Here is a 16,793-nt window from a genome sequence, read left to right on the forward strand (position 1 = left end):
CATCTACTGACTCCTCATGAAAATATTCAAATTAAGCTGCAAGCCAGACATCTTTGTTCAAAGCAAAAGTGGTTTTTTTCAGACATAAATCAATTACATTTATTCATTTAGCTGACAATTTTCTCCAAAGTGACTTACAGTGTTAAGGTTACAATTATTTACCCATTTATACACACACACACACACACATTTTCAGAACCGCTCATCCCTTACGGGGTCACGGGGAACCGGAGCCTACCCGGCAACACAGGGCGTAAGGCCAGAGGGGGAAGGGGACACACCCAGGACGGGACGCCAGTCCATCACAAGGCACCCCAAGCGGGACTCGAACCCCAGACCCACCGAAGAGTAGGACTGCGGTCCAACCCACTGCGCCACCGCACCCCCTACCCATTTATAGAGCTGGCTAATTTTACTGGAGCAATTTAAGGTAGGTACATTGCCCAATGGTATTACAGCCGGAGGTGGGGATGGAACACGAGACCTCTGGAGCCAAAGGCAGAAGCTCTACCCACTACAATACCAGCTGTCCCAATTAATCCAAGACCACTGCTTAAACAAAAAATACTGTTACATAAAATATGTATATATTATATCTGTATGTCATGCCCATGACCACGTGAGCACCTTGCAGTAATCAGCAAAGCGGGGTATAAAGGGCATCACTCCGCCACTACCAGGTTGTGGAAACTCATTGAGACAACCATCCCCCTTGTGCTCTCAAACCATCCACTCGACCTTACTTGTCCTGACCTTTACATCTCCCTTACTCATTGTCTTGCCTGACTCATCTCCCACAACTACGACCTTTGCTTTGTCCCTTTGAACACGTCTCCAGATCTTCCTTGTCACAACGTTCACCCCTTGAGTTTGGGCCCTTGCCTGTCCCCAACCATGAGACCTGCTCCACCCTTGCAGTATACCAGAAAATGATCCTGCAACTGGGTCCAACATCCTCTACCCTGACTCAGCTGTGCTACAATATTATTAGAGTCTGGGAGTGATGATTGACTCAAGTCTTTCTCTCAGCACATCGAAGCCACAACCCGGACCTGCAGATAGATAATATCCACAGGATCCATCCTTACCTCACGACTGACTCCGCCCAACTACTTGTCCAGGTCATGGTGACATCCCGTCTGAACTTCTGCAACTCTCTTGTGTGGCCTTTCCACTACCGCCATCAAACCTCTACAGCTAATACAAAATGCTGCTGTACGAGTTGAGTTTGACTTGCCAAAGCGTTCCCATGTATCTCCTCTACGCGTTTCTCGCACTGGCTTCCTATAGCTGCCATGATCAAATTTAAGACCCTAGTTATTGCCTACAAATGTATCAGCAGAACTGCTGTTAGCTATTTACAAGACTTGATCAACCGTTACACCCCAGCCAGACCACTTCCCTGTTCTACTTCTGCCCACTTGGTGGTCCAGCGCACCAAAGGTGAAGCACGGAAGTTCTCAGTTCTGGCTCCATTGTGGTGGAATGACCTTCCCCTCTCACTCAGAACTGCTGAAACTCTGTCCACATTTAAGAAGGGTTTGAAAACTCACCTCTTCCAGACTCACTTCACCTATGATCTCTTAAGCTCATGTAAGGTGTAAAGGTTCATGAACCATAACTATGATCAGACAAGCCTTTAGAAAGCCACATGTATTGTACTTAAAGGTTTGTTTGTGTACCTGAAAAATTGTAGGAACATCATCGGGAATCATCTATTCTGAGTTTTATGCACCTACTTGTGCGATGAACATCGGTGCATATAGTGGAAAGAAACAAACTCAAGAATCACATCTGCAACTATGTCTCCCTTTCTCCTAATGTAATGCACACATTGTATTTCTCTGAGATGTACGTCGCTTTGGAGAAAAGTGTCTACTAAATGAATTAATTTAACTGTATTATAATATTCTATGAAGAAAGTCACTGTCTTAACACATTCAAAAATAGTTAAAGGAGTAATTTGGAACTTTAAATTTAATTTTTAATATTCTTACATTCTCCAGTTCAGTCCAAATGTAATAAAAAGAGCCTTTTCAGTCAGTTATAGACATAGTTACACACACAGTTTCAGAACCGCTTGTCCCATACAGGGTCACGGGGAACCGGAGCCTACCCGGTAACACAGGGCATAAGGCCGGAGGGGGAGGGGACACACCCAGGACGGGACACCAGTCCGTCGCATGGCACCTCAAGCGGGACTCGAACCCCAGACCCACGGGAGAGCAGGACTGTGGTCCAACCCACTGCGCCACCGCACCCCCTCATAGACATAGTTATGGTTAATCAAACTGATGTGTACAGACTCGACAGCCGAATGAACATGCTAATCCTCTGTGTGAAACGTTATGGAATATGCTGGACCTGTTTAAATTTTGCAATGATCCGTTTAAAAATTAATGAAACTGAATATATCAGCTGTCACATTTTTCAGTCAATCAAGACATTTATTGTTGCTATGGCACAACAAGGTCCATCCAGAAATTCTCTTCTGTACATAAGGATATTTCAGATTACAATATTTGGACTTCAGCATTTGCTTTTTGAGTACTTTAGAGATACATGGACAGATAGAAATTAAGCACAATTACTATTTCTTTTGTCACCAAATAGGCATGCAGTTTGTTTTTAAATCGAATTTGTACGCAAGTTCAGTATGGTTTGCATCCAACATCAGTCAAATGTTTTACTTAGTATATAGTGTACCTTCTATGCCTAAAAAACAAAAAAATGCTTCCAGATACACTAAAACATCTTTCACATAATACAGTAATAACAATAATAATGAGTTTAACTACAGTCTTCATAATATAGAGAGGAGGAGGAGGCAGAGAGAGGGAATGCATATGTGTAGGTATAAAAAATTTAAAGAAACTGATATTCGCTTTTCCAATGTTCATTGCCGTTTCATCTTTTTCCGATCGCTTTATTATTTCCAGTTTAGTTTCAGTCGTGATCACTTTCCTTTTCTTTGGTGCATCACATTTACACTTTGGTGCCATGCTTACGAGGGTAAAAACAAAAAATACAGTAACGCACACGAGACGCTTAAGTGTCATACTGAGCTGGCAGGAGACTGAGGTATGTGTGGACCCAATTGCCGGATCTTTGTCGGTACACAAGGGGGCAGGTAAGATTTGTGGTCGGGGACAGGTGTGGGTCGGTCAATGCACAAACGTAGGTCTTGGGGAGATCCGATATCGTAGTCAAGGAGGTGATGCAACCGCCGGGAGCGGGAACGAGAGATTGAGGAGAACAAGGGACTTAGAAGGACAGGCAGATTGTTATGGGTTCACTCGAGAGTGCTGGAGAGATGGGTTTCTCAAATGACATTCCACAAGCAGGGTGTGCAGGTGCAGCTTCTTTATACCCCGCTACTCTGATTTCGGGCAAGTGCAGACGTTGGCGGCAAGATCATGAGCGTGACAGTCCAACTAAAAACAACAAAATCTTTACCCTACCCCGGGCTCACGCGCCCAAGAGCCGACAAACCGTTCTAGATGGACAACGTTTTGATGCACGTTGCAAAGTAGCGCGTGTTTGTTATTATGAGCCATTGTATGTAACTCAAGTTTTTAATATAATAGGCTTTACAGGGGGTGGTTTGGAATTAAAGGTTGTATGCAAGTCAGACATTCATAACCTGAGGACTGTCTGTACAGATCTCTCTTGCCAAAGAGAGAACACCTGCATGTCTGCCTCTGACTGCCTGTTCCCAACACAGCTTGCCATAACAAGGTGTTCAGAAAAAATATACAATACGAAGAAATACAAAAAGTGAATGAAAATTATAACTGCACCAAGTAAAGCAGAAAAGCATATTTCAATTTTAGATTTCTAGCATTTTCTTTTCACTCACTAAAGGTTGAAATAAGTATTCAACTGCAACTAGTTCATTGACTACAATTAATACAGAGATTAAATAACGTTTTCAGAAATGTTGCACAAATAATGTAGGACACCGTTTTAAATCAGAACATACTCAGAAAAACACATATGTGCATATATGGACATTTCTTCATATATACGACAAAAGGTCCTAGAACCACATGTTAACAACTGAACATACCAAGAAGCAGTGTAACACCACCATCCAGCCCCAGCCCCCATCCGGGGGGTCTGCGATGTAAGGCTCCTTCTGCTCCTTCCTTTTGGCAGTGGTCTGCTCAAACAGGGCCATCTTTGCAGCCTTGACCTCACTGGTAAACATACAAGTGTCAGACACAATCACACAGTAAACTCTTTGAAAGAGAATAAAAGAACAACTGTATCAAGACTGTAACATGCAAATTAAATTTTTGTTGTAGGGTGTGACTTTTGAGCCTGTTTCAAAAAATGTTGCAGCACTGAGGAGTGAACAAAACATAAGAATGTATAGAATGGATGTATATAATTATCTTGGGTGCGGTGGCGCAGTGGTTTGGACCATGGTCCTGCTGTCTGGTGGGTCTGGGGTTCAAGTCCCACTTGGGGTGCCTTGCAACAGACTGGTGTCCTGTCCTGGGTGTGTCCCCTCCCCCTCCGGCCTTACGCCCTGAGTTGCCGGGTTAGGCTCCGGTTCCCCGTGACCCCGTATGGGACAAGCGGTTCTGAAAATGTGTGTGTGTGTAATTATCTTAAATGAAAATTAAGGAAAAGAGCTTAATCCAAGTATAGGTCAAACTGGCAAATAAGGGCTAATCAAGGTTGAGAATGCATCACGAGCCAAACGATAACTGAGAAGAAGACCACAGGGTGACACAGATTCTTGGTCTGGACGGCAAGGTGGTGTACCAAGTAGCACTGGTGTCTCACAGCACCTGGGCTGTGTGACTTGATATGGGTTCAATCCATGCTCAGTTTGTCTCAAGTTTTAATGTTCTCCTTGTGATTACATGCATTTCCTCTGGTTGCTGCCATAATCCAAAGACACATTTCAAGTGAACCAGTGACTCTACCTGGCCCATAGTGTGTGTCTGTATTATATTGCTCTGGTGTACAGATGGGTGAATAGTTTTAGGGAGGTTACTGCAGTATATGTATAAGTCCCCTTGGAGAGAGTCAACTAAATACTACATTGTAATGATTGTATTGTAACGAGGGGGTGCGGTGGCGCAGTGGGTTGGGCCACAGTCCTGTTGTCTGGTGGGTCTGGGGTTCGAGTCCCGCTTGGGGTACCTTGCGACGGACTGGCGTCCCGTCCTGGGTGTGTCCCCTCCCCCTCCGGCCTTACGCCCTGTGTTGCCGGGTAGGCTCCGGTTCCCCGTGACCCCGTATGGGACAAGCGGTTCTGAAAATGTGTGTGTGTGTGTGTGTGTGTGTGTGTGTGTGTGTATTGTAACGACCCTGCGTTACTGTTTTAGGAGGGAGTGTGTGTTTAATGTAAATAGTTGGATTATGGGAAAATTGTAAATAATGTGTGTAACCACTGGGGGCACTTCGGGGGGGAAATGGTGGGTTGACTGTGTCTGCCAGGGTGTAGGGAGAGAGCCTGGGGGTGCTAAACAGGCTGGCGTTAAGTGCAGGTCCTAGAAGAAACGGGGTCCTTCGACCGAGAGCATTATTTCCCCGGCGCTGCTGTTCCAATAAATCGTTCATCATGAATGCTGCCTCCGCGTCCTCCTTCGCCCCATCCAAATCCATGGTGCTGCGTGCCACAGAATGTTGCTTTGGACCGAATGCCTGCTAAATAAATAAATGTAAAATGGCGGTGCGCACAGACTCAGCGGCCATTCCCAGTCATGAAACAATGGCGTTTTCGCTGTTCCATTTTGCAAGTGTGTCTTTATTAGCCTTGGGAACTACGTTTAAACGTATGTAGTCATCAACTCCTGCTAGACATCGGTACAACGAGCAATGTCAATCTTATTAACATCCAAACTGAGGAGCTACAGAGCTTTGGATTGCAACGCACACCAAGCAGAGTAGGCCCCAAAACAGGAACCTTTCCTACTGCCACAACACCCAGGAGGAAACACCACAAGCGCTGTGAGAGGGGACGCAAACAAGGCAAGCGCAGAGGCTAAGCTAAAGGCTAGCTTCAAATCAGCTATCCGAACCATCACGTTCGCCAACGTACACTCTCACGATAAACTGGACAAAATTTCGCTACTCAAAGTATCACGAGGGACTGCAGTGTTTGTTTTAATGGAAGCATGGCTAAATGAAACCGTCCCGGATGTCGCCATTTAGCCGGACCGGCTAACCTCCTACAGAACAGGCAGACATACAGCGCTGTCCGGTAAGACTTACGGGGTGGATTGTGTTTAAATAGCCGACTTCACTATTTGCCGAAGGAATTCACGGCCATCGTGCTGGTGGCTATGTCTACACTGTACCTCCGAACACCAACACCAGAGAGGCACTCGGTGAATTTTATAAAGCCACCAGAAAGCAACAAATGGCCAACCCTCATGGATTTTTTCCTATTTTCACCAGGGACTTTAATCATGCAAACTTAAGACAGTGCTGCCTAAACTTTACCAACACGTCAACTTCCCAACAAGAGGGAGCAATACACTGGACTCTGTTTACGCAAATGTTAAGGGCGTATACAAGGCCATCCCCCTCCCCCGCCTGGTCTTCTCCAACCACATCTCTGTTCTGCTCTTACCTGCATACAGAACTTGGGTGGAAGCTGCCAGACCGGTTTTGAAGCAAATCCAAGTGTGGCCTGAGAGAGCCACAGCTGTACTACAAGACTGCTTTGACACCACAGACTGGACTTTGTTCAGGGAAGCAGCAACCTATGATTATCACACAGACATTCAAGAGAATGCAGAGATAGTGACTTCCTACATCAGCAAATCCACTGATGATGTGACTGTCACTAAGACCATCACCATGCAGGCTAACCAGAAACAATTGCTGACAGGGGAGGTCCGCACACACCTGAGAACCATCTGCAATGGCACCAGCCAGACACCAGGACAGAATATCTTTTTATGCCACTGACTGTTCTGCTGATACTTTACTTAATACATTCTATATCTATTAAAAAAAAAAAAAAAAAAAAAAACTTTAATTTTGGAGATGCTTTTCTTCAAAGTGATGTATAGGTAAGAGTAAACAAAAGTGCATTTTACAATTAAGATTTAGATGACTCCATTCTCATACAGATAAGCTCTCTAGTCTATCCCCTTTTTCTAGGGCTACAGTAAAACGTGTTCTAAGTGCAGTGGTGCTTGAAAGTTTGTGAACCCTTTGGAATTTCCACTATTTCTGCATAACTATGACCTAAAACATGATCAGATTTTCACGTACATTCTAAAACTAAAGAGAACCCAATTAAACAAATGGGACCCAAATGAAAAAAATGCCAGCACATATTACACAAACAGCTACCTATCGGACTGATAAGAAATACAGGGATGATTGTGACACATGATGTACAGTGGATTCAGAAAGTATTCAGACCCCTTCTCTTTTTTTTTTTTTTTTTTTTTTTACTTTTTTTGTTACCTGCCTTATTCAAAAATTAATTCATTTTTTCCTTCAATATCCCACAATGACAAAGTGAGAAAAGAATTTTAAAAATGTTTGCAAATGTATTAGAAATAAAAAACTGAAACATCACACTGACATAAGTATACAGACCCTTTACTTAGTACATAGTTGAAGCACTTTTGGCAGCAACTGTAGCATCGAGTCTTCTTGGGTATGACACAACAAATTTTACACACCTGGATTTAGGAATTTTCTGTCATTCTTCTCTGCAGATTCCCTCAAGGTCTATCAAGTTGGATGGGGGTTGTCAGTGGACAGCTATTTTCAGGTTTTCTCAAAGATGTTTGATTGGGTTCAAGTCCGAGCTCTGGCTGGGCCACTCAAGGACATTCACAAATTTGTCCCTAAGCCATTCCTGTGTTGTCTTTGCTTTGTGTTTAGGGTCATAATCCCGTTGGAAGGTGAACCTTCGGCCCAGCCTGAGATCCAGAATGCGCTGGAGTAGATTTTCCAGTATTTTGCTCCATTCAGCTTTCCCTCAACCCTGACTAGTCTCCCAGTCCCTGATGCTAAAAACAACCTCATGGTATGATACTGCCACCACCATACTTCACCACTGGGACAGTACTGTGCAGATGATGAGCCGTGCCTGGTTTCCTCCAGACATGATGCTTAGAACTGAGGCCAAACAGTACAAGCTTGGTTTCATTAGACAAGAAAATCTCAATTCTGACAGTCTGAGAGTCCGATAGGTGCCTTTTCGTAAACTTAAGCAGGCTTTCATGTGTCTTCCATCTGGCCACATTGCCAGGATGCATCAATGCTCTAAATACTTTTCACAACCACCCCGTTGGTGTCACAACCTGCTCCTTATCACTCACACTCACACTCACACTCACACTACAACCGCTTGTCCCGAGCAGGGTCGCAGTGAACCGGAGCCTAACCGGGCAACACAGGCCGCAAGGCTGGAGGGGGAGGGGATACCATAAAATGGAATTATACCATCTACCCAGCCTCTTAATTGGCCTTTCCAGAATTGATGGAATTACCTCCTCATTAACACAAAACCAGTCCTGCACCACCTTTCTGTCACGCCCTCCACTTCCATGCAACAAGGAACACCTGCGGCAGATAACGGGACGCCCACATAAAAGAGGAACTCAGAGCACAGCAGGACTTCAGTTCAGCCTTGTTTTGTGCTTACCCTGGTTTCCTTTTCCTTGTCCCCGAACCCTTCTCCTATATCTCCAAGTCTTCCCAGTATCCCTTTGACCTCCAGCCTGTCTTCTCGGATTACGTCTCTTGGATTCTCTTTTAGCCTGCATTCACACATTGGTGACCCTTTGCCCTTTTTTTCTTTTCACAACAACTTTGGATCTCCCTTAAGAAAACACCCTGAGCTCTGCAGTTGGGTCTGGTGTCTGAGTTCTAGGAAGAAATCATGATATTTTCCACCAACAATCAAGAGACTCCTTGTTTTACTCATCTTAACCATCTGCTTAGCCCGCTTCAAATTAGCATTGATCTTAGACAACAAATGAGTACAAGGAGCTGTAGCCGTAACTGTTGTCATATCATCCATGAATGCTCTAATAGGGGGAAAGTGCATCCCGTCCTGCAGCCTCTCACCGGCAACAACCGATCTGGAAGCCCTTCTAATAACTTCCATTGCCAATGTGAAAGCCAACGGTGAAATTGTACATCCAGCCATGATTCCCACCTCCAACCAATCCCAAGATGTTGTATAGCTTTCTGTACTAGAACAAAACTGAATATCTCCAAAGGAGGCTTTCATCAACCTTATAACACTCACAGGGACCTTAAGAAACCCAAATGCCTCCAAAAGGAAATTGCACAGAACCAACCCAAAAGCATTTGACAAGCACAAAAACACCACACGGCGATCTTTTTCTCTCTTGGCAGTCTGTATCTGATGCGAAAGTAAACTGGTGTGCTCCAAGCACCCTGAATGTTATGATCACAAGAAGGAGACAGACTCAAGTGAGGGTGCACTGTTTATTTCGCAGAAGAACTGACAAGGAACAGGCAGAAAGAATCAAACAGGTAGGGGTCACCAACGAGCTAACGTCAAAGCAGGGGGAGAATCCAAAGCCACAGTCCAGGAAATGAAGCCAGAGGTCAGGACACCGGGAAAACATAGGGAAGAGGGACACAGGCATTGATGTGCAGTTGGCTAAACAAGGTTCCACAGTCTAGGTAGTCTGGTGTCGTTGCTTTATGCCCCATCTCCCTGATCCGCCACAGGTGCGTCTGCTTGTTGTGAGGACGTGGGCGTGACACTGAGCATCCCGGAAGCCCTGCCTTCTGCACAAAGGTATCAATCAACCTATTTGCCTTCAAGTATGCTACCAACCTGCTTGCCACGATGCTGAAGAAAAATTTTTATTCGGAAGGCAAAGGATGTTGTTGAGATAGGCCAGTTTAGGCTCCTAAACTGGCTTATCTCAACACCATCCTTTGCCTTCGGAATAAAAATCCCTTTTGCTCTCCACCATGATTTTGGAATGAGCCCCTTCTTCCACACAACAGCCATCAACCTCCACAAAAATTTCAGCACATCCGGTGCACATCTGGACACCCGGTATGGTACTCTGTTTGTTCCAGGAGGCCTTTGCCCGCACAACAATATAAAAACCCACATGCAGCTACTCGTGTAACGTATACTGGCTTATACAGTTGTATGTGGCAAATTGACCTTACTCAAGGATCTTGTGTCTGCATCCAAATCTCTCCTTCTTTTGATGTATTGCACTTTTTTATTGTTCTCTGAGATGTACATTGCTTTGGAGAAAATTGTTAATTAAATTAATAAATTTAAAAACAAAAAAGTGTTATGTCTGTCACAAGACCATTAAACACACTCCTGTTTGTTTACCTTACTTCATTTAGCACATTGGTTCTCAACGGGGGGGCGCAAATTGTTTCCAAGAAAAAGCACAGAGACAGGTCATCATTTGGGTACGCAGTGTATTTTATTGCTTTTCAATTATAATGTGCATAAAAATTAAAAACCTAGAAAAATCTATGTAAAAATCTCTTCATTACTTAAAAAATATAATTTAAAAAATATTTAAAAATAATTATAATTAAAAATATTTTAAAAACGTGTTTCTCCTCCCTTTGCATTTTCTTTCTGATTTGGAGAAGCGGAGCTTAAGCCCGCCTTTTTTGTATAGCTGGCAGTGTAGACACAAGTCAGAACGTCAGAGATACCAGTCGAACTAATCCATGGTGATAAGTTGGTATGGATAAGTTCCTCACATTCCATTCGCCTCAACTTATTTGTGCGAGGCCGGGTTTTCAAAATTGACTGCGTTGAAAACAAAATACCGAAATCGCCTGCAGGTGGAGGATGAGCTCAGGCTTACGCTGTCCAACATTGAACCGCACATTGTGCTTCTTTGTAAAAAGAAGCAAGCGCACGTTTCCCACTAATTTATAATGGCATGGCTAGCGAAACGCACCCTACGTCCCAGTTTGCATATCACATTATATTACACGTAATGTAACAAATTAGTTTTATATTGTTCAAAAACATTTTTGATAAATTAAGGGTGTGTTCTATCTATCTATCTATCTTGTCATGGGGGGGGCGTGCCACATAATAGGAGAGGTTTGGGGGGCTTTAGTTCCAAAAGGTTGAGAACCACTGATTTAGCAGATGCTTTTCTTCAAAGCAACTTCGAATGAATGCTATCTATTATTCAGCTGCATCAGCCCACACCTTATTCACAAAGGTGACTTGCACTGCTAGGTTCACTACTGACAATGGATCACTTGTGCATGCATCAGTGGAACACACGCTCTCGATCACTCACACACTATCGTGGGACGATACCCATGCAAACACAGGGAGAAGACGAAAACTCCACACAGACTGAGCGGGTATCAAACCTACCAAACCAACACCCAGGTGTTGTGAAACAGCAGTGTGACTCGCTGTGCTACCCAGCACTGGCATAGAACTGTTGCACACTCCCTGTCTATTTATATCAAGTAATTTGGTACAAATGTTATGTTACCCCTCCTAGACATATTTGGGGTTACAACAATATTTTCAGAGAAGACATATTTTTTTCAGTTTACACTACAACTGAGCCCAAGAAAATTTTCAGGTTAAGGTATCTGTCAAAAAAAGCATGAAGCATTTAGCCTACATACCGTTGAACCTAAGAGAGAACTGGTTCCACCAGTACTTGGAAACATGTGAATGATCTCACTACATGTCATCCTGCTGTAAATATGTGACAGAGAACAAGCTGAGTCAAGCTTTTGCCTCACTGTCTGAATGCTTCCCAATTTAGCAGCCTTCCCATAAGGCTCCTTGTAAACTGCAATGCCAGTTAACGCTTCTCCTGGAACAAAGGTTATACATGAGTGCAACGGCAGATATGTCTGTATGATATAACATATAAAGGCTCACTATGAGTAACTATTGCAGATGATGATTCTCATTTGTAAATGATTTAAAGACTATATAAATATGCATTATTTCTCCCAGAAAAAACTGTGTGAAATTAATCACATTGCTCAAATTAATACAGAATGTACACACTTTATAGGTTAAACAACTACATAAAGTACAGTTTTGAAATATAAAAAAAGATGTTAATATGCAACTGACATATGAACATATTTAAGTACTGCCAATGTCAAATAATACACTTAGGAATATTTCACGTGAGCAAACATCGGGTGTAAATTGGGTGTTTGTCCAGTAGTATACTACATTCTTGAAATTTCCATTTGCCAGTGTAGCTGCTGGAATACCTCTGATCAGAATCACGCACGCAGTTTAAGTTTCATATGGCTGCAGGATTCCTCAGGAAGGTTTTGTGTGGCATACCTGATCTGGTCACATTGAACCATGCATCTCTGGGAGCATAGCCCAATTAGACAGAAACTGCTTAATGGATTAGTGAGGAATGAATTGGGCCAGTGTACTGCCAGACCAGCATGGCCTTCCATCAGCTTTTCACAAGCCTGCGGTGGGGGAAGGGTGCGATAAGCTTTTAAACAACAACAAAATACACTTTATTTTTTTAGAACCATTACTAAACTAACTAAAAAGAAAGTACCAATTTCCCAATGCTGTCAGTAAATGGCTTTTATGAGATTTAAAGAAGACAGTTTAAGGTCTTCTGTTAATAAAGTTCTCATATAGCATTTGAATGCAGATGTGTTTATCACGTTTAAAAATATTTCTAACATGCTTCTACTCAGGGAGAATAGGGAGCAATTATAAGCTCTACTTTTTCACCACCTGTATACTTGTGGTTATGGTGAGTGACAATAAAGTGATTTGATTTGAATAAAAAGTCTGCATATTTTCAAAAAAAACAGAACAGCAAAAAAGGAGGCAAAAGAAAATGTTAAAGGTACAGGAAACTTTTTGTCTCAGCAAAATGTCAGATATTGTTGTAATAAAAAACTTTCACAGTCATCAGCTAAATACAGAAAAGTAGACCTGATGTTTTAGTATCCTGAAAGCAGAGCATTTTCACACATCACAGATCAAACAAAACACAAACCAAATACAAATAACTGACTACCTTCCATGGGTAAACAGAGATTTACTGTTTGTAAACCTCTCGTAATATTATTAATAAGGTATCATTTTTGGCTTGTCTCTGTTAAAGGCAAGCTCTTATACAGGAATTTTATTAATCTCTAAATAAAAAAATATTTAATGTTCAAGGTACAAAAAAGCATGAATGAATTTTTGTATCATATCAGATCACACTTCACAGCAAATTGAGAACACAGATTTGAACTGTGATTTCAAGTACCTAAAAAAAGTCAGTGAATAGCACCAAATTTCACTGACCGACAAAAGCACACCTGACATCATCATCAGCACACCATTTCCACCTCTTGTAATCAAACCCAAATATAAATCAATTTCCCTTTTCTAAATGGGTTTGTGGCAAAATTTTCAAACAGATAAACATATCCTTTCCTATTGCTGAAAGCCAGTTGCCTATATAGCAAATTTAGATTTATTTTTCATAAGATTGTTTCTTAATTAATTAACTAATTAAAATCCTATTAATGACAAGATGCCCCCATTCAAGGAAAGAGTGTACTGAAATATACTAATAACATAAAGAGGGTGTATAAATTCATGTGGATACACCACATGAAAAAGGAGCTTTAACAATCACAATTACAAATACAGATGCAAAGGTCAGTCATAATGGATTGATTGCCAGTTAGCCATGTGTGTCAGATATAAAAGAGCTCTGACAATAAGCACTTTTATATGTGAGTTCTCAAAGCAACAAGAGATAACTGTTACAAAGAGACAGTATAGCTGGTCCTTCATATAAAGGTGCATCAGTAACAAAAACTGCTGATTTTCATGTGTCAAGGGAGGCAGTCTCAAAAATAATGATGTCATACGGCAAACACGGCCAAACAGTGGCCACAAGTCGAAGCTCACCAACATGGATAGATGGACACGTCATGGGATAGCTGAATGTTACAAAAGTACAGCCTGAAATATTACCAAAGACTCGAATCAGCTCCTCTGTGACCCAGTGTCATCCAAATCTGTACATTGTGAACTTCACAAAGCTCTAATTTAATGGAAGGGTTGCCATTCATAAATCACATTCTTCCAAGGCCAATGCACAAAATACATACAATCTGCTGTAAGGACCACAAAATCTAGACCCCTGAACAACTGAAAAAAATAATATGGTCTGAGTCATCTTTCACCCCATTTCCTACATCCAGATGGGTTTATGTTTGAGAAAACCAAAGGATGCCTTCAACCCACAATGTCTGTTGCCAGCTGTTAAACATGGTGGGGGATCCATAATGGTATGGGAAGCCACCACATGGGAGTCATTAGAGCCGATGGTTGCTCTGCATGATTATATAATGACCAAGAAATATGAAGCCAGTTTACAGGACCAGGTGCACCCTATATTGTAAACACTGTTCCCTCATGATGTTTCCATATTCCAGGATGACAGTGCAAAACAAAATTCAACAGTGCTTTCATGAACACCAGGATGAAGTCAGATCACTTCCATGACCTCTCTAATCAACGTATCTAAACATCACTGAATCTTTATCGGAAGTTTGCAAAGTGCAAAGTAGATTTCCACCTCCTTCATCACTGAAAGAACTGGAGGCTTTTCTTCTTAAGGAATGGTGCAATGAATGGTGCAATAACCTACTACACCCAGTTTAGGACTTGTATGCCAGCCAAGAAGGAATGAAGCTGTTCTAAAGGAAGAGTGTGGCCCTACTCCATATTAGGTCCTTGAGTATGAAGATATAGTTTATTATATTACTAGTATATAATTTACCTCTTTATACAGCTGGGTAACTTTATTGGCACAATCTCAAGGTAAGTACCCTGCTGAAGAGTACTACAGCCAGAAGTGGGAATCAAACATGTAACCTCTGAGTCTAAAGGCAGTGCCGCTAACCACTACACTAACAGCAGCCCCCTGTTTAATATATAGGGACACCTGATAATATACATACCAATCTTTTTTCAGCGATTACTTATCCGGGTTCAGGGTTGAAGTAAAAAAATGGATGGTACCTGAGGAGCAGAAAAGGTTTGCAGAAAAAATCCCAAGAAGTGTAGTTCATGGAGTGAACCATATGGCTATCTCCCATAACCCACGTGCAATTTAAAGTCACCAATTCACCTGAAAAACAACTCTGGAATGTGGGAGGGAATCCATGCCTACACTACATATACAGAGCTGAATTTTCAAACTTGGGTCTAAATGCACAGCTCAAGAGCTGTTAGACATAGAACTATATAATTCTAAAATAGCTAGGGGTATTGATCCCTGCTACTATCCAGATAGCGTTTTCATTTTCAATACAATTTCTGGACTTGGTAAATGCGCCTGCTATGTGCCACATTTCTCAGGACCCAGTATAGAAATCCAAGTTTTTTGAGGACCGTACCTACATGTTTTATGGAGCACCTCATATTTAAAGCAGGTACCTCCAAGCTTTTTTGAATTGTGTCTTATTACTCTACATCCTATTTCAAGCTTTTGGAGTAACCCATAGCCCAATCCAAGTTCAGAAGGCCTTTCATACAGTACTCAATATCCAACTCATGGGACATGCTGCATTTACCACAGCCTGGAGGTCCTGAGAATTCTTGGCTGTGCTCCAGCTGAGTTGATCGGGTAAAATATGCTCTCACAGTTGCAATGGCAACGAAACTAATATTTAAATTATGGGCTCAGATATTGGACTCAGCTTGCTCTTTGGAAGGGGGCTCTGTCAGCCGAGCCACTTGAGACCTCCTGCTAGTTAACATCTAAGCTTTTTTTGTTGTGGTAGCAAAAAGGTCACAAACAAGTGGTCCAGGTGGTAACCGTCACTTCAAGAAAGAAAATGGCAAGGCAAATGAACTATAGGAACTAATACTATGTGATTTCAAAGTTAATTGACTAGTTTCCTGAGGAAACGGTTTCACCTTGTTTCCAACACATGTGAAAACAGCAATATGTAAGCAATACATGAGCAAGGCATTTTCATAAGAATACACTCAGCAAAAAAGCTCATTTACAACACACGCAATACTCATCTCCACATTTAACTGGCTTTTTGAGCTTTATCCCAAAAGCACAAGAGTTAAGGCCTACCTCTCACGTTCTTTTGGTAGCATGTCTTGACAGTGGGGTGACTGAAGCGAAACGTGATCAGGAACGACCCACTGTCTGCTTGGCATTCTCAGGGTCCGGAAACTTAAGACGGGGGCAGTCTCCTGCAAATGTTACATACCAAACACTCGTAAGCATGTAGTTTAAATATATGTCAATATCTTTAGAAGGTGGAGATGAAAATGACCTGGAAAGTTTGTGCATGCTGTAACAGAGCTCCTCTTATGCAAAACGAGCACTGAAAGTCCCGGCTACACTAAAACTTCCAGATTTTCTCCAGTTACACAAATTTACAGAACTCTGGCCCATACGTTCTGTTAAACAAATAAGTGACGTTGTGTGCCAACCAAAACCCTTCCCAGGAATTTTCACAAGCAAATTTTTGTCCACTTCGATAATCATTTTGTTGACACAGACTACACAATCAGTCAGTAACATTAGAAAAGGAGCACAACAAGCAGACAAATGTGCAGCTATGATTTAACCTTCAAATAATAAAATCTTCGATTAATGCACTTTAAAGGTACTGCACTCCATCCAGGCACAAATTTCAGGCCAAGGCCAGCAGCAGTTTGATGGGCATACTTGGGAAATCTCCCAACACAGGGTGCAGAAAAACAGCTTTTGAGGAAATAAGAGGAAGTAGCAGTACTATACAGTCAATAACTTTAATAATTCTGAGCTTTTTGTTCTGTG

At 42.2% G+C, this 16,793-nt stretch overlaps 1 protein-coding gene across 5 annotated transcripts in view; it reads right to left on the reverse strand.

Annotated features, from left to right (window-relative positions):
• Window positions 1-16,793, reverse strand: part of slc16a4 (solute carrier family 16 member 4) — a 47,273-nt gene that overhangs the window by 29,019 nt on the left and 1,461 nt on the right. For all 5 annotated transcript variants that reach the window (XM_018741811.2, XM_018741810.2, XM_018741809.2 and 2 more), the window contains 2 exons: window positions 16,080-16,201; window positions 4,070-4,199 (listed from right to left, as the gene is read on the reverse strand). In XM_018741811.2, coding sequence (XP_018597327.1) covers window positions 4,070-4,199; window positions 16,080-16,165 — 216 coding nt within the window. In that variant the 5' untranslated portion in view covers window positions 16,166-16,201. The remainder of the gene's footprint in view (window positions 1-4,069; window positions 4,200-16,079; window positions 16,202-16,793) is intronic.

The sequence above is a fragment of the Scleropages formosus genome, chromosome 25 (genome assembly GCF_900964775.1).
Source record: "Scleropages formosus chromosome 25, fSclFor1.1, whole genome shotgun sequence".
In the NCBI taxonomy this organism is placed as follows: Eukaryota; Metazoa; Chordata; class Actinopteri; order Osteoglossiformes; family Osteoglossidae; genus Scleropages; species Scleropages formosus.